This window comes from Oreochromis aureus, linkage group 7 (assembly GCF_013358895.1).
Source record: "Oreochromis aureus strain Israel breed Guangdong linkage group 7, ZZ_aureus, whole genome shotgun sequence".
In the NCBI taxonomy this organism is placed as follows: Eukaryota; Metazoa; Chordata; class Actinopteri; order Cichliformes; family Cichlidae; genus Oreochromis; species Oreochromis aureus.
The window spans coordinates 17802683-17821602 of NC_052948.1; the positions used below are offsets into that span (position 1 = coordinate 17802683).

The window sequence follows — 18920 nt, forward strand, 5'->3', positions numbered from 1 at the left end:
ACATGTCCACCCACGCACTCAATCGCTCAGTTTTGATTGTCTGAGTTTCTCCTTAAAAGCTGAAGAAAAATACAGAAATTAAGCGGCGTACAGAGAAGAGGACTCTTTGGTCTGACTCTGTATCAAACTTCTGCAACCCAAGGTGAAGATAACAGCCATCGCACACACATTAGAAAAGTCTCTGCTAATAGCCCCACTTCAAAACTCCTCTGCTCAGATCTCACCTGCAGCTTGTTCACACAGTCCTCTCAGAAGATGAGAATAATGAACACCTAAAATCGAGAGGCTGGTTGTGAATAGAAAAAGGAGGAGTGATCTGGTGATGCTGTTTTCTGTGAGTCGGGTTAATGCTTTGGTGTACAGTTATTATTCTCGTTAGAAGCTGTCCACTTGCCTGTTCTGCTGTTGTGGCAGAGATTAGAGTTGTTTCTCTTTGACCGTTTCTGCGCTGAAGGAGGCGGAGAGAGAAAGATAGAGAAGTTTCAAGCTGACAGAACACTTGGCAGCATAAACATGGGACCTGTGTTCTGTGCTATGACCTTGTTTGCTGACGTGTCAGACCTATTTTTCCACTCCAGAAAAAATGCTCATATCTTAGGGCTTCGATTGCCACAAGGCAATGGGGGTACTCGTTTTGCTGCTGTTCGCTTGGCTCCTCTGGGTCTCTGTGTTGTTGTAAGGATGTTTGTGGATGAGAGTAAAAGCCAGGATTGTTATTAGAGACGCTACTAAATGGGCTCCCCCACTCTCATGAATACTGCTGGTCTAACTATAGATTTACATAACAATAACAGCGAAATATCACTGTTACAATCACAAAAAGGTTTCTTCCTGTTAAAAGCTGAAGCTAAGTTAAAAGTTTTTCCTTTCCACTGTCGCCACATGCTTGCTTTAGGGGGTCATCTGATTGGATGTAATGTGCACGTCTTTTTCACATTGCAGCTAAATTGAATATTCAGTTAACCGGTAAATAATAAACAGCTAATATGGTAAAAATGTAACTAATGTAAACATTACTGGTTTCAGATGTTATATTGCTAAGTCCTGTATGATATTAATTTCAATTAAATAAATGACTGTCATTTTTGTAGTATTTTGGAATCATTGTATGAAGGAACAGCAGGTACAGTAACCTCACGACTGACTTGAATCAAAGGTGTAGCCAACTGGCCACTTAACCGCAATGTCAGCTGGTTAAAAATCACATTTTAGCCCATTTTCTCCCTTTATTGTGTCCCAGATTTTTGTCATTTGGAGTATATATAATGAAGAAACAATTTGAATTTGAATAAGAAGTGTTATAGTATAGTATATGTATTTATCTAAGGTTAGTTAAAAAAGTTATAAAAACGTATCAGTTGAACACCTTTTCACATTACAGTTCAAACCAAGTTTCTGGCCTTGTTATATAACAGTATTTATGTATAATAAAACTTAATCCTATATGACTACTTTATCTTAAAAGGGCTTCTCCTATGAATTTCAAATATACATAGTGTACTGCTGATGTTATTGCTGTTATTATACACATAAACAACACTCACTCTATTAGAAAGATGTAGTATGAAAATAAACTGCCATGTCATTTCTTTTCATTTATGTCCGTCTAACTTTTCCTTCACATGACACCCAAAGTTTATCACATGTTCGAAGAGTTATTTTCCAACCATATTTCTTCCTGTCTCCTTGCATTTAGCCACCCACGTTGCATTGTATGCATTTTGCTCAGTGAGCATGAAAATTGCTCCATTTATTGAAGCCCTACCATGCTTTCTCAAGATTCAACACTTCTTGGAGTACCAAGAGCAACTCGCCAAGCCTTCCTCTAAGGAGGTGGTGCAGTAAGAGAACAACAGATATCCCTTTAGATTTCTGATTCGCCCTACATATTGTTATATTATAATGCTGCAGGGCGTGACTGACTGCATGTCCAGTCCTAAAAAGAGCAGTATTGTGCTTGTGACATACATCAGTCACTTGAATGCCACTGTTGACCTATATATGAAGGCCTGGGTCAAAGGAGAGACAGGCTGGCCAGAGCACAGAGGAGATATCTTGTTTAATGAACCTTAATGTGGCATGCGTCAGACTGTGGCACACAAATATAGCCAAGAGGAAGACACAATTTGTGCGCTACTTTGGTGAAAACTGAGCATAAACAGTTGTGTGTCTTGCTTTGTTTCTGATTGTATAATCCAGACTAATGCCTTGTGGATGAAATTGACATAGTAGAGGCTAGAGGCTCTCTGTTTTCTCTACTATGACTTTCTCTTTCTCACTGTTGCTCTTTCTCTTGCTCAGTCTTGCTTTTAACATCTGTTTTTCAGACATAAGAACGCAATTATACCCCCCCCCCCCAACACAGACACACACACCCAACTGACAATGCCTAATTCAAAGCCAGTGAATCCACTTGCTAATTGGATTCATGTACAATTTGACAGTAGAAGACAGAAAAACATGGACCCGCTCCCCGAAGGGGAATGATGCAGAAGATTTAGTGCAACTCTAGGTCCTATTATCTATGCCTTGATGACTCCTCTGGTGCAATAATCAATACAAGCTGACTGGCACCAGGGACACAGGGTCCACTACAGGAAGAGGATATCTCCAAACCATCCATTATGGATGAGAGAAGAAGTGAAGAGACGGAGAAAACAGGAGATGATAGATGTGGACAGGGCTAAAGGAGAGGGAGAAGAATATGGAAAACAGGATGAGGAAGCGGGAAAAAGAGAAAGTCAACAACATGAGGAAGAGCTCAAGGTGGAGATTGCAGCCACTGAATGTGCCTTTGCTTTTTTCCTGTTTATTTTTTATTTCTTTGCTGCACTTGCTCCCTCTGTGAGGCTGGTTCATGCTGTTCTTCCAGTGGGACTGTAAAGTTTATGTCCAGCTGTGGGAATGGACGCAGCCCTCACAGCTATCAAAATTAAATTGTCTTCTTCCCTCCCTCCCACAGCATGCCGCCACCTTTGCAGCAAACATTTTGTTTGTAATAACTATTCTTTCTTCCCCCCTCACAGCTGCATCCTTCCCCGTGGTACATGCTCTAGTCTTCCTCCTCTTTCTTCCTTGTTGTGGTAATTTTGTCCTTCTTGCTGTGGCTGCTGTACCTTCTGGCCACACACGCCAATATCAGCCTGAAATATCACTGCAAAAACACTCCACAAACAGCCCCTCCCCTCCCGCATCCTCCTCCTTTTCCACTGTGATGTGAGGTCACAGCTGGGGAGCCCTTTGATTTGACAGCTCAGTGTTTATGTGATAATACGTTTGTGTATGCGATGGAGGGGGCTTCTGCGCCGCTGAGTGCCTGTGATAGAAGGCGTCCAGGATGCCATGACAGCGGTTGCTAGCCAGCACTAGCAGTTTATCCTCAGGCATACTGTAGCAGGGATATATACAGCCGGCTTCACTGCTGCCAACTCAAGCTAACGGGACTGTACTTGCAAGCGTGTTGGGGTCTCTGTGCGCCTCAGAGCTGTGCGCTCTAGAACAGAGGTGGGTGGCACAGTAGGCTCAGTGTTTGGTTTGTGTGTATACTGTGTGGTGGAGCCAGAGGAGTGCTTAGAGTTAGGAAGTTTTGCTGGCTTTTTTTTTTTTTTGGGCTTATTGCAACTTATGTTTGTATGTGTGTTTGTGTGTGTGTTTGTGTGTGTGTGTGTGTGAGAGAGAGCGCATGTAGCACTGCTGAGCTCTGCTGGCTCTGGGATTCTGTCCTCTGCAGAGGGAATAGCTCATTATCTGCCTCTCAGAATGAAGCATCCTACCTAACACTGCAGTGCTGCACACTGAAAGGATAAACCTATCGAAGCGTTGTATGTGTGCGTGTGTGCATGTGTATGTGTGGGACTGTACAGGAGTTTGTAAGTTGGTATAAGGAAAGTGGTTGTGTATCCAGCACCCACAGTGTCTGTGTCCTTTTGTACACACTGTCTCCTTCTTTTGTATATTTATATTTGTTAATTCAGCATAGACGATTTTCTGGGGCTTGTCTTATTTACATTTCTTACTTAAGGCATTACTTTACTTATGCATCTTTGAGCTAATATTACAATAAATATTCATTGCTTCATTTCTTTTTTATTGTGTGTGTATGACTGTTACATAGCATTATATGAAACATGCTTGATATATTCATATCAAGGCTATATCTTTGATATACTGGGTCTTTGTATGCCTATTAAAGCAATAGCCACCTCAAAATATGTATTGTATATGTATTTTGCCCTTAATGTGCGTTGTTCTAAGCACATTATTGTATTTAAACACAGTTCTAACTGCTTCATAGCTGATGGTCCCGTGGTAAGAGTCGACCACCTGGCTCAGTTTCTGCACCTTTGTATGGCACACCTGCATGTGCATACGGTTTTCTAATCACTGGGTTATGGTAGTACAGTAGAAATCTTTTCAAGCAGCCAAACAAACTTAATTTTCACTTCAGCAAATTTCTATGGAAAAATCTGCCAAATAGGTGCATCGAACTGCAGCTCAAGGTGAAATTGCTTTCATTTTCTGTGTATACGAACTCCATTAAAAACATCAGAAACCCATTTCTGTTTTTCAGTTGTTTTTTGCTATGCTGTAGTTAAATGAGGGCAGGAATAGCATGATTTCATTCACTGGTCTGGATTTAACAATATTTCTGTCAAAACCTGATTTCTTGATTGGTTATCAGGCTGCTGCTGAAAATGACTAAAACTACATAAATACATAATCCTGATGAAGCAAATTTGTGGTGTTTTTGGGTTTAGGATTATATATTAGGTTGTGTTAGATATGTTAACCTTTAGTGTTAGGAACCCCTTCGCCACACACCTTGAGTGTGTCAACCGTTTGCTGTAACATTTCGTCAGCTGTGCAGGGGTGAAAATGCATCAAGGCGCTGTACTTCAAACTACTCCTTCATCGTTGCTGTTTAGAAAGACACCTTTCATTTCCAGACAGACTTCAAAACTAGTTCTGAGATGCCATAGCTCAGCCCATAAAGTCACAGTCTACAGTAAAAAAAAAAAAAGTATACATCTATGATAATGTATATGTAGGTAGATAGATATAGTATTTGTCTCACACGGATCCAGCTTTTAAAATGTATAATAATGATAATAATAATAATAATGATTTCATTTTCTGTCAAGCAATCGGAGTAATCCAACTCTTCGCCTGACAAACAAAAGCAAAAACCTCTTGCAACAAGAGCTGAACATCTTTTCCAAGGAACCTTACTTACCTAAACTCACATTAACATGCACACCAAAGCTCTTTCCGGCAGAGTGGGCCCAAGTAGTCTCTTCTCCTAAGTCAAAACCTGGGCAGTTCATTGTGCTTCTGTTCTCTTTGAATGACTCTAAGTATTAAAAGGCTTTTAAGGAAGAACCATATCTGAGTAATGTTAAATATCAACACTTCACTGAGTTCTTTTGATTCCTCAGAGGCATCGGATGGAAGACAAAACACTGCTCAGTAGACCATTTAACACTTTTCTCTTTTACAATACTTCTAGAAGGGAGATGCGTCCTGCAAGACACATTGCCGCGGATCTTGAAATGGTGGTGTGCCCCTGAAGCTCTCTCATTCCAGTCTAAACAACAGTATTCCAGTAACTTTCCAAGAAAATGGTTCCCTCTTATCTATATTTTCCCAGGCAAGCATGAACGAGAGTCTGCAGCTTTCTACTCCCCAAGGACACATAGTCTCATGCCTTTATTTTCAGGGCTGTGCCCACCTAATACTACGCTATATAACTTTATAACACTTATTAATAAAAAAGCATAGCATAATTGAGGCACTGAAAATTATTTATTCCCAACAGTAATCAGGAGTAATTTACTTTGGCTTCAATTTAAGCATTTGAGAGACTGTAGTGTTGCCTGTTCTTATATCCATAAAGCACGAACAGCAGCAGTGGAACTCTGTTACCATTATCTTAGTTTAATACACCAAATCTCAGTCTGTCTCTCCCATGAACTCCTCCTACACAGTCAGGAGTTGAGCAACCAGACTTGGCAAACTGTTACATCTTAGTCTCATGGAGGGTCTTTTCAGTATCTGATATTATGACATCAACATGTTGCCTAGCAACCATCTCCCAGAGGGCTAAAATGACCAGGTTTTATTTTAGCATTTATGCACCCATAAAACCTTATAAAAACATTGTATCAGCATAATTCAGTTCATCCATCCATCACAGTTCAGTTCAATTCAATTCAATTTTTCCACTTCAGTTTTGAAATATATAAGTATTTATTTGCAAGACTTGAATATGCCTTAACTTGAATGCTTTTTTATGATGCCATCACATTGCCAGGTAACAAGCTAACAACTGACTAAAATGAAATTTATATAGGACAGCAGGACCTGAGCACTTTCCAAGCCTGACATTTTATGCATTTTTGTAAGGTGCATGCATGGGTAAGTGACAGTCATGTTATGAAATCTTCCTTTACTATATGGGTGCACATTCAACAGAACAAAAGCTTGCATATAACCTTTTAACTGTATACTTAACTAGGGTGGACAGTGTCTGGCTGATGAGTGTAATCGTACACTTATCTTTCAGAGAGTAGATGTTTGATGTCAATCTGTCTAAACAGCTCAGATCAACCAATACTGTAGCATGGACTATTGGACATATGCTATTATAGGTTAATTTATGTACGTATTAGGCTAATAAACTCAGTTTCACAGACCTGTTATTGATGAGTAGTACACAAACCAACACTTCACTTCTTACCGAGTAATACAGAGTTGATTAAACACATATAGTGCCTTATTTCGAAGCCCTTTCTTCAGCACGCAGATGCACGAAATCAAAGCCAAAGAAGGACTAAGGATGTTTGTGGGAATAAAATCAGTTAAACATTGCTTGCAGCTCAAAGTGGGAATCAAATGGATAAACCCAATAAAAAATGTTCATTGAGCCCTAATTCTCTGCATGAAGTTTCTGCAGTAGTACAAAAATGACACTGTTCACAAGACAAATGAACAGTGTTACCTGTGTCTTTCTTTTCTTCTCTCTTTCATGCGTCCATTCTGCTCATTATGTTCCTGGCATGCATCACCACATCAAACCATCAAACATGTTCATAGAGATGGATGAATCAGGGCAGTGATTTTTATGACAGCTGGATGTCGTCCTCCGGTGAGAAATACTTTAATCTAGTGGATGTTATCAACATATTATTTTAAGAGAGTAGAGTTGAGTGATTTATTGAGTTGCACAAATATCCAGTGTGCATGATCTGCTGATCATAAAGTGCAGATAACTACTAATTGCGGCAGATGATTTTTAATTTTACTGCTGATGATCACAAATTAGAATCAGTTTGATTTATTCAAAAGAGAGCCACCTTACCAGCGGAGAAGTCTTCATGTGCATGAAGTGTGATATTGGAGTTTACTGTTTAAGCTTTCCGTACACAAGAAAATCTGTTATTTGTTTTTTCAGGCTTCAGTCATTGTGTGTAAATTAGGTGTGTCGCTCTTAAAGCATTTTAATCTTTGTGTTTTAAACTGCCTCAGCAATCACTCAACAGTATGTTCTGCAATAGTGAAAAACAAATAATAGGTCACAAAAAGGAAGATGATATGAGGAATGCAACATTACCCCCTCCCTAATCTATTCAGGAGGGAGTAATGTTGCACTATTAGTTGTCCAATTAGCCGCCAGGTTTTCTGAAAATAATGCACACCAAACCATCCGATATCTGAGAAATATATTTACCTAAACAAATGTAGACACAAATAGCTGTAAATGCACCTGCTAAATTTGCCCGTTCTGGTCAGAGTAGTGTTGTTAAATGGCATGAACTGAACGTACTGTATCTCTAATAACATGTACAGAAGGTGGGGAATGATCCTCTTTTATTCCCGTCACCGGCGGGGTTCTGCTGAGTCAGAAGTCTTGGGTAAATCATGCTGAAAGAAAAAACAGAATCCAGCCAGACACAAGGCTTATGCTGTGCCACATGCTCTCCTTCTGAGAGATTTGCATTGGTTTTGATTAGTCAGGGAGCTCATGATCTAAGAACAGACGTAGAGTGCTTGCTAAAAGCAAGAAATTGTACTTTGCACCTCTTTGCATAATTCTCCTGACTTTTTCAGGGACCGTCTGCTTCATCTTAATGGATGTCATTAGACTGGGTTTGGTCTCAAGCATCATCTGGAGCTCGGTTGAACCGCTCCATTTGCTATGATGACTTGAAGGATAAGTGCAGACATTTGTACCATCGATACCTTATTTCATTGGGTACATTCTACTGTAAGTGCATTTCCAACACTAAAATACATTTCTCCTGTTGCTTGCTCTCTCATTTTCCACAATAACGCATGTACGTTTAATGACCCCCATATTTAAGGTGACTTATAGCATATTGAAAGATTTGAGGCCTCTGTGTGATTTTAATGAAATTCAATAAGGTTAATTACAAAACCCCATTACTCAGAGTTTTGTTGTTCCACTGCAAAGCTTTATTTTTTTCCTTTTAGCATTTTCATACAATGTATCTAGTTGTCTGCTGTGGTGATACAGACTGAAAGCTTCCTCAGATGAATTTGTTATGTGAGCCTCTCAAGGCTAAACCTTTCTTAAACCTTCTGGTATCCCCTCGACCAAATCCCTGCTCTGTAACACTTGCTCAGCATCTTCCTGGTTACTGCAACCCAAAGGCAGTGTGTGAGCGTTTGTATAACACTGCTGCCTCCTGTCCCCAAAATAGAATAGATTGCACTTAAAAACCTTATACCCCCCACAGGCTGAGTGAAAAACTCACAGCTGGGAAGAGCTGAATAATATATCATCCTTTTGCAGTTTGTTCATGAGTAGCTCCACTGAACAGGTTTGCAAAGCTTTTCTTTCTTTCCCCTCCAGGATGCGGTAAAGTGGTCCCTAAACTTTTAAAGTTATTATTTTATTTACAGGAGAAAAGTGCAGATATTTGTATGTACTAAGGACATAATAAAGCTGTTAGTATTTACAGTAAGAGAAATGTATAGATAGGTGCAGATATGTTCTGTTTATCCAGCAGTTATACATCCAGCTTTACTTCTCCATTGCAGTTATTTTTCACAAATATAAGACGATTTAAAATGATACACAGATTCCACATTCCTAGTAAATAATCATGACGTCCTTTTTATATCTATTTCCAAAGTAAACACACATCAGATAACATCAGATAATGATTTTACTTATAATTCAGTGTTGTACATATTGCATCCGGTTTGTAAAGATCAGTTTGAAAGATAAAGCACAGTGACAGGTTCAATCATTTATTCATAGTTTTACATTTTGGAGGTCAGATGACTCCCAGTTTACATTTGTGCGATGCTTAATAACTTTACCGACTGGAGGAAGTAATAAGTAATAAGTAATATTGTGGCCAGCGTAGGTAAAAGAAAGCTAAGAACACTTAATCCTTCTTTCCCAAGTGACTGCTTTCTTGTGTTTTCTTTTTAACGTGTGGAGATTAGTTCAAAGAATTCAAAGAATAGCCAAATTGTTGCTGCCATTCTGCTACATATATATAGATTAGAAATCCGCTTTGGATTGGGAGAATTACATCAAGTTTACAGCAAACATGCAACAACACTCTTTCATGTCTTATCTTCACTGTGCTGGTCCTGCGTTTCTGAGTGAAGCCTGTGTTTTATTGATTTCTTTTCTATCTTTACTTTCTCTCTGACAGTAAAGAGGGGGTGATTATGACAGTGCTGATGATATGTGTGGCTTCCTGCCAGGCTAATGATAGAGCAAAGTCGAGGAGTGAGGATGTGAATGTGGGGCGGGGTTAAAGTTTGGGGAGAGAAGGGGAAATTGTGTGTCAATTTTTATTTCTCTGTGTCTGTGTGTGGGTGTTTCAACACGTATCTGTGAGTGGGACCAGAGGGCTTAAGAGATTAAACCACAGCCAGGCCACAGTGAGAAGAGAAGACCCCTCTGTGAAGCGTTCTCACTGCGGGGAGGCTTCTTCTCATTGGCGTCCCATTTGCATGGCTCCCTGTCCTGGTCGGGGAATTGGCCTTTTCTTTTCTTATCGTCCCTCCCTCCTCCTTTGCACCTTGGAGAGAGAGTGCTTCCATCCAGCAGGATTGCTTGTTTCTGAGGCAGACAATAGAGCAGAGTATTTAGGACACTTGGCAGGCATGTTGGAGGGGATGGGGACATGGGCCGCTAAGTAGCTCATCTCGTCACATAGCCACTGGCATGATAGCACTCGGCAGCAAGGTAAGCACTGAGCAAAGTCACACCACACACACACACACACACACACACACACACACACACACCATGCCCTAATTGTTTTTCTGTGTGTCTTTTACAACTCTTACAGAGTGCTGATGGTTTTCCACTTATAGGTAACCCCCTGCATGTCTTCACTATAATGCAATTAAACGGGGTATTTGTGGCTTATTTAATGATTATATTTAAACATTCCTTTTGTCTGGTTAATCTCTGGTCTAATGTTAGACCCACACATTCTAATAAGGGGATGAATGAGAACATAAATTAATCTTCTTATTGTTCTATAACCATTTATTGTCTATAGCCAATGAAGACAAGAAAAATCCTCTGAGACCTCTCTTTGTGCAATTTGAAGGCATTGATTGTTTTTCTTCATATACTTTACGATACAGCTTCCTTATCAAGTGTAAGTAACACTCTGTGGTCAGGTAATTACAGTTATTTACTGCAGTATATTTCCATTAGTAAATGGGAACCGAGACATGTAGCTTGTAAAGAATGTCAGCGCTCTCCCATAGAAACAGCTTAGCCAACATCTTTATTGGACAGCTGTGGCATGAAGTAATTAAGTGGAGCACTCTTTTCTTGATGGAAAGCATGCCTCCTCTGACCTTTTGCCTTTCTTGACACAATTTATCATACATGATGTGGCACACTTTCCATACTTGGAAAGACACATCTGAAAGCTTTCTCCCCGTGCATTACCCTCCTGTACCGAGGGACGAATCACACTCTCCCGTGGCTGTTGCATTGAAAGGTCATTGCTCTTCTGCATCACAGTTAATTACATTAACATAAAAATAATCTGCAAAGTTTTTTTTGTTTTTACAAACAGTGATGGTGACGTCTAAGTGCCAGGCAAAAGATGTCTTATTCATTCATTCATTCATATTCTGTTATGTTATATGAAGGCGAATAACGAATACAACACCATACTTTTTTTGTAATAGTTTTCACTGTGTCTTCTTTCCCCCTGCGGAATGTCATCTTTTTAAAATAGAAGAAGGTCCGAAAAATCAAGAAACGAGCAAAGTCCAGGTGTGAATCATCAGTGCAGAAGTACAAGAATACACTCACCCATGATGGGAGAAACAGCAGCTGTCACTGTGAGGTTGTGGGTTCATGGTTTCACCGTTCAGAAACAGCATTAGATGCTGGCTGCTCAGTATGAGTGGTCTATCAGTGACAGCTGCTTCATCAAAAATAAAAGTTGTTATCGTTCTAATGACTCGAGTCACTTTTCCCCTCCATTTTCTGCCTTGGTTCTGCATGATTTTACAGACGCTCCTTAATTTGAGGTTAATGCAATTCATACAGCGGGCCAGCTCCAGTGTTCGTGGGTTCAAGACTGTAGTCATTGATATTCAGGTCAGCTGAGGTTGCTGAGCCTGTGTGGCCAAAGGGGGGTTGGAGGAGGTAGTGGTGGTGGGGGACATTGTGTTGACTGCAGGGGTTAAGATAAATAGCTTACATTAGCATGACAGATTCTGTTGGGCGAGAGAGCGCGAAAGCGAGAGGACAGACAAGAGAGCCAGTCATAACCGTATCATCTGCAGCTGGATTACATTATTCTGAGGCTGATGATGGACATGATAGAATAACATTATTTAGAGTTCTCTCTCTCTCTCTCTGTCTGTCTCTCACACACATACACTAAATTTAATGGAAACATGATTTCAAACTTGCAAAAAGTACACCCCTGCAGGCTGTACTGTTGTTCATAATTAGATGATGTTGAATCTGATTGCATCATTTTCTTTATCAGTGAATAATTAGACAAACAGTTAACGCACATTGTTAGCTTAATTGCTAAAAAGCAGGAACAAGATAAACATGTGTCAGCTGCTGAAAAGAAACGGCTTTTAGATGTCATTGCTCTTTACACTCCTACACTGCTGAAAGGAAGGATTCTGTATTCTGGCTGTGGGAGAAATCAAGCTGTTACAATCTGAAAAATAAAGTTATTTTTTCCATCAAGTGCCGAACCATTTCCTGCTTAACAACAGGGGGTCCATGCTTCACAAAACACAGAGATAGCAGCTTTTTTTTTGTCTTCTGCAGGTGTAGTTGTGTGTGCGTCTTGGGGCTTACTGTTTTATCTGCTGTATAATAGGCTTGGATAGCCCTTGTCTGTGTGCTGTACTTAACTGAATCATTCTGTTAGGCACCTCAGAGACAGGAACATCTTTACCTGTAGCCAAGGTCCTATTTTCCACACAGATACAATATATGAAGAGCATCTTTCTGTGTCGGGGTTCACGAGACAAACGGGCTGTCTATGGCTTAGTTGAAATCTAAATCAATGATTTTGTCATAAATAATTCATTGGCTAGACTAATGTATCATCACTGGTCTGTGGTGAAATTGTACCGATTCAGCATAACAAATAAATGGATTACAGCTGGCGTCTGATTCTGCTCAAGATTTTATGATCTTACCAGGGATGAAAAGATGAAATGATGTTTTGTTTTTCTTGCTTTCTCTTTCTTGTCTGAATTTTGATGGGGAAAACATGTATTTATGTGTTTAAGTGGGCCACCAGTAAAACCAAATGTAATTTTAATTTTGAAACACATTGCATGTATATGTGTATGTATAAAACCTCTAATCCTAACCCCATGACTTCATTAAACTAAAATAGAAAAACACACATCTCCATGGGCTCTGGATGAATTGAGCTAAAGAGACTGAACAGCAGTGCCCCTTAAAGCAGACAAAGACACAGCTGCCTCTCAGAGATGATGTCAGACCCAATGTCACACTATGTCATCATAATTCCTCTCCTTTAATGACTTTATTTTGTGATGACATTTTACTCTATCTATCTATCTATCTATCTATCTATCTATCTATCTATCTATCTATCTATCTATCTATCTATCTATCTATCTATCTATCTATCTATCTATCTATCTATCTATCTATCTATCTATCTAATATTTTTAAACCCCTAATATAAAGCACATATGAGCATTCTTTCTGAGATTACATGACATGATTAAAACACTCACATTTGTGAAACTAAATATGAAGTACACAGCAGCCATATTTGAACATATTTGATTGTATTACAAACACTGAAAACTGTGCCGTCCAGAGGTAGCAAAATCTGCCATTAGCTACACTGTGAAAAAAGAGAATGGGGCTAAAATCAAGTTTGTCGAACTTTATTTGAAGTTGTTTTTTGTTGTTGTTAAATACTAAACCACTGAACGTTTGTGCTTGAATGTTGACACTGGCACACACAATTCAAGTGCAGTTCCCAGGCAATTAAAAGGAAATAACTAAAAGGAAAACTGACTTAACTCTCTTTTTTTATCTTATTTTGAATAAATAAGAAGCTGACTGACAGGACATTTTATTACCCTCGCAGCAAGAAGGCCCTGGGTTCAAATCCACCATTTGGCCTTTTCTGTGTGGAGTTTGCAGGTTCTCCAAGTGTCTGCGTGACTTCTCATTTTGTGTGGCAACTGAAGAGAGTTACGTAAATATTGTCATCTTACGTTTGGCAATGAAGCAACCAATCATGTTTTAAATGTATTACACTGATTTACAGCACATCACGATCATTAGGTAGTGAAATAAAACTATAGTTGTCCTCATTCTATAAGAAACACCCATAAAGACAGATGATTAAGAAACTTCTGCTGGTGTCTTGGTGCCCCAAACCACAGAATATATTTGGAAGTTCAGGGCATGGACTCCTACATGCCTCCTACTACAAACCTGCTTTCTGGGTGCACACGGACGACCAAAAACTCAACAGACAAGCAGCAGTGTCTCACATTGAAGGACATGCACTAATAAATTTAATTATCTTCTATTTAGCTGTTTTTTTAATTATATCCTCAATCAATCACTTATTTGTCGGTTTGTCTTTACTGGATTTAGGACATGTTTTTTTTTCTTGTGAAATAAGGCATGACGGGGATGCTGCAGGAGATGATGCTGTGTCTAAGCAGTGCTCATTTTCCCCTCTCAAACTGATTAAGACCAATCCAGAGTTAACCTCGTCTTAGCTTCCTCTTGTAGGATTACTGCAAATCTGTTGTTAATGACTGATTGTGGCGGTGATTATGATTGTATGTGTAAGGAGTGGTGGGGGGTTGGGGCGGTATTCAGGGGTGGGGGGTGGTGGATGGTATTTGAGCTTGTTTTTGAAGTCTACCACACGGTTACTTTGTGCTCCTTCCTGTCCATTTCTCCTCCCTACTTCACTGTGGCCGCCTGAGTATAAAAAAAAGGAGAAAAAAAAGTTACTCAATTATGCAACTCACATCAGGCTAAACACAGAAAAGGAGGGGTTTCACTGACTTTCACTTCAGTAGCACCCTTAGGGAATTGTGGGGTTGTGATAAAAAGAGCAAATGACAGTATTGGCCAATGGAGTGGAGCAAAAAAATCCCAGAATCTGCCCTTAAGAAGACTTTAACTTGACAAAATTCGATTTTGGGGGAATGAGGCTGGGAATCCTAAGAGGAGCAAGGAGAGAGAATGCGATTGAAATTCATAAAGCAAAGCAACACTGGTTGCAACAGTAACAGTTAACAGCTCTGGCCACGTCCAAAGTATGATTTATGGGGAAGACGTCCGGGGTCCTGTGATTTACAGTGATGACTGGAGCGCTCATCAAGTGAATTCAGGCTGCTGAAATAAGATAAAAGAGAAGGAGGCACGATTATTGTTTTTCAGAGTCTGCTGCTTTGCTGTGTTGAACCAGTCTTATGTGTTTTTACGGTTTTTCACTCAAGTGATGGGATTTGTTCTTTCACTTTGTACTTGAATGCTATAAGAAGGCTTTTCGTGGTATCCCTTAATCTCTTAAGTGCATCTATTAGAAACGTTTACGATTAATGAGTTACAGCTATCTACAGTAGCAATATAGCTGCAAAGTGGAGAGAGGAGAGGGTGAGTTCTAGTAAACGGCGGGTTTTCGGCCTTTCCCTGACATTAAGAGGTGAATGTCTTCAATAGATGAGCAGAGCACCCCAGGTCTTCGTTCCACAACAGCAGCGTTGTTCTAGATTAAAATGAGTGTTTGCGTAGTTTGATTGCCGGTCACAAAAGACCCCCCGCAGCACAGAAACTGGTGCTTTTGAAAAGTGTTGCTAGGATACAATCCAGCGTAAAGATGAAATCCCTTCTCTGCAGCTTTCGAGGAGCTGTGCAGCTCGGACATCATGTCCCAGCATACCGCGCACATGGTATGGTTTACAGTGCGTCTGCCTGTTTATGGCGCGGCTCATTTTTGTGTGCGTCTCCGCCATGCGTCGGCGTATTAAAACGTTTAGTCATACAGTAAGTCCAGCTTTGTTTGTGTCATGCAAAGCTGCCATATTACATGCACTCTCTTCTGTCATAATCCGTTTTTCTGTAATAAGACTCCATTTGTCTGGCGAGTGCTGATATCTCAATCCTACTGTCACACCTCTGAGTCTCTGCCAGCTGACACCTCAGGCTGTTCACAAAGAATCAATAGTGTCTGCCTCATGTTCAATTATACACTAATCAACACTCACCAAACCAGAATGACCTCAGACAGGTCTGCTGGTATTGAGCTGATGCTCAGTGCTGTAACACCAGAAAATGAATATATGAGTGTAGACGAGGCCTCCAGGTTTGGGTTGATTGACGGACAAAACTGTGGAGTAAATTGGAGAATTTTCTCTGTATTATTACTCTGCCGGCTCTCAAAATGTCAAAAGATGTAAAAAATGTTTTTTCTTTCCCTGTGGGTTCTTTTTGTAGGCAGTACAATTTAAATTTCTTCTAAACACATGAACCATTTCCAGTGTGACCTGATTCTACACCCTTAAGTAAATAAAGATACTGAATTAACAATTTCACGTCAAATATTTTCCACCTTTATGTGATCTCTCCTCTGCTTCTTATCTCTCTCAAAGCTCTCTTTGTGTTCCCTCACACACACACACAAACACACAGCTGTTGCTTTTCATATTGTGTTACTGGGAATGAGGCTGAGAGCTGGTGGCGTGGCGTTAAGATTTTAGGGGTAGTGAGTGATAGACGAGATACCCGCTCAGCTAAACCAGCGCTCAGGGTTCCTTCAGGAAATTGTCCAAATGCCAATCATCAGGTGTCAACCTTTCAAGGATCCTACGCCTTGGAGGCTGACGGGAATCAGACACGTGGTGAAGATGAATTTTCACTGTCATTGTCTGCTCATGGTCCACGTAGTGGCGACAAATGGCTGGTTGAACTTGTTATGTGCTGTGACACAAGTTGATCGTGATTCTGTTTCCACATTAGAGACACTGTAATGCTGTGATATGAAGACTATGGTTTGAATAATAAAAATGAAAAAATAATAATAAACACACGCACAGACTCAGAGGATAGGGTGAGAGAGAGCAAAGAGAGAGACAGAGAGAAAAGGATGAGTCAAACCAGGAGGATCAGGAAACCATGACAGATACTTCTAGAGTATGATGTTTTTATGATTGATTGTGTTTATTATCCCCCTGTTACCTTACCCTGTGTTCTCAGGAGTAAAGAAACAGGTTGGGAGTGATAGTGGAAAGGAAGAGAGGGAAAAAGTGTGGCGTAAAGGAAAAGTATAAGGGAAAAAAGAGGTAAAAAGAAAGGGATAGAAAGGAGGAAAGAGACAGAGGAATGAAAACCCCAGAAATCCATTATGAGCAAGCACTAGGCGATGGGCGATGGTGAGGAGGAAAGAAACCTCCATCAGTACCAGGCCATCTACCGCAACCAGTTGGGGGTTGAGGGGGAGAGAGGGAAAAGGGTGAAGAAGGGAGGGAGAGGGTAGTGGAGGTAGGAGAGAAAGGCAGAGAGGTAATGGAGGGAGAGAGGAGAGGTGAAAAAAATGAGACGGGGGAAAAAGATGGAGGAAGAGAAGGCAGCTTTTGTTCATGATTATGTGATGAAGCAGCAGAGGTCTTCTTCTGGAAAAAACCTGAAGCACTTTTTTCTTCTTTTTCAGAAACTGTTACTGGAGCTGTCGTTTGTTTTTTTTTTAACTTGTTTAACTTGTGTTCGGCTCCTTGAATTTCTTGAACTTTTTGTCCAGTTCTTCAAATTTGGCTTTGTTTCAGTTCTTTGTATTTCTCCTCCTGAATTTTCTTTGCCTCATGCTTGCGTGTCTTCTTCTGTTATACTGTGCTGTGTTGTAACTCCTGATTCTCTTCTACATTACTTAAATCGTTCCTGTACTTTAAGCTGTTGTAGAGTACTTGGAGCTGTTGTGTTTTTTCCCCACGATTTCTTGGATCCTACACTGCATCTCTGCATATTTTCCCAGTTCCTCCTTTTCTTCTTTCTTTTTATTTTCCTCGGCTCCATGATTTTTTTCTTGACTTCGTTATAAAAAAGTGTTTTTGTTCTCCAAGTCTTGGAGAATAAGTTGGATCTCCCTCTGCATTTCTTCCTGTTGCTCTTTCTCTTTAAGCATTTTGGGATTCCTTGCCAGTGTGTCATCAAACATTACTTGCAGCGCTTGATGCTTTTTATCCACATCTTGGAGCTTGCTCTGCATTTCTGTGTGCATTGCCTCCTGTTGCTGCTTCGCTTGAAGCATTCCTGCATTTCTGTGCAGTGCTTCGTCAAGTATTTGCAAGCCTTCATTATTTTCTCTGTGTCTTGAGTCTTGAACTGCAGCTCTTTGTGCATTTCTTCAATGTTGTAGAGCTTCTCTACAGAGCTTCTCTAGAGTTCTCTGTTTTTAATAATCTCCTGTTTCTTGTCTTTAAACACTTTGACGTTTCTTTCCAGTGCCTGTTGAAATGAAAAGGTTTTCCTCCTATTTTCTAATATGAATCTATTTTCTTAGTTTATTTTTGTTTATTCACTTAGGGTTTTAAACAGTTGTTTAGCTCTTGCTGTGTTTGAGTTGTAGATACTCCGTGATTTGTGATAATTTTCTCACTGATTTTTTATACTGTATGGTTACTTCTGTGTTCATTTGTCATCCTCTCAGTTAGTTCCTTATTTACTTTGGTAGTTGACTCTCTTCTTGGGCTTGTTCTTAGTTATACTTGTTTTCCTGTCTCATTATCTTGACCGTCTTTAGCAGATTACGTTTTGTTGGTCATTATTTTGCCATAGTAATTAATACTGAGAAACTCAGGGACTGGGGTTGTTTTTTTAAATCTATCTGTGAACTTTGTACTGGCTACAAAATTGATGTTTCTAACTGTCAGCTTTTCTGTTTTGTTTTTTTTTCCTTTTCTTTATCTCTTTTAGGAAAAACAAGCAGTCCTGCTAATGTTCCATCAGCTGAGCTTCTGGCTCTAACCCCACCAGGTGGTCCTCAATTCAACATCATGTTACACCTCACCCTGCTGCTCCATCTGCTGGTCCTTTCATGCACCCGTTCGGGTATGTAGCACATTAAACTCAAAGGAAATAGTTAGACAAACAACCTCTGAGGTATCATATTATGGCTGTTTTGAGTCATTGTTTCTTATTTTTAATTGAATGAATTTGAATGACAGAAATCAGACTTGACACTGGTGATATATATATATATAAAAATGCTGCATTTAGCTGAGCAGTTGCTCCCTGACAAGTTTCTTTCCAAACAGTAATGCAGCATTCAAAAGGACTTTGTTCATTTAGCTTTTCATTTACTCGCATGCCCTTCACCTTTTGAGTATTGCTGAAAACCCGGTTGTCGGGGATTCATTTGGCAGTAGCA

The 18920-nt window shown here is 40.0% G+C and overlaps 1 protein-coding gene across 3 annotated transcripts in view; it reads left to right on the forward strand.

The window, feature by feature from the left end:
* Positions 1 to 18920, forward strand: part of cntn1a (contactin 1a) — a 60111-nt gene that overhangs the window by 13833 nt on the left and 27358 nt on the right. Inside the window, exons 1-2 of one of the 3 annotated variants that reach the window (XM_039614627.1) lie at positions 3354 to 3504; positions 18467 to 18601. In XM_039614627.1, the coding sequence (XP_039470561.1) occupies positions 18547 to 18601 (55 nt within the window). In that variant the 5' untranslated portion in view covers positions 3354 to 3504; positions 18467 to 18546. Of the gene's footprint in view, positions 1 to 3353; positions 3505 to 10139; positions 10229 to 18466; positions 18602 to 18920 lie in introns of those variants that run through there. The other 2 variants (XM_031755688.2, XM_031755686.2) reach the window with 2 other exon arrangements.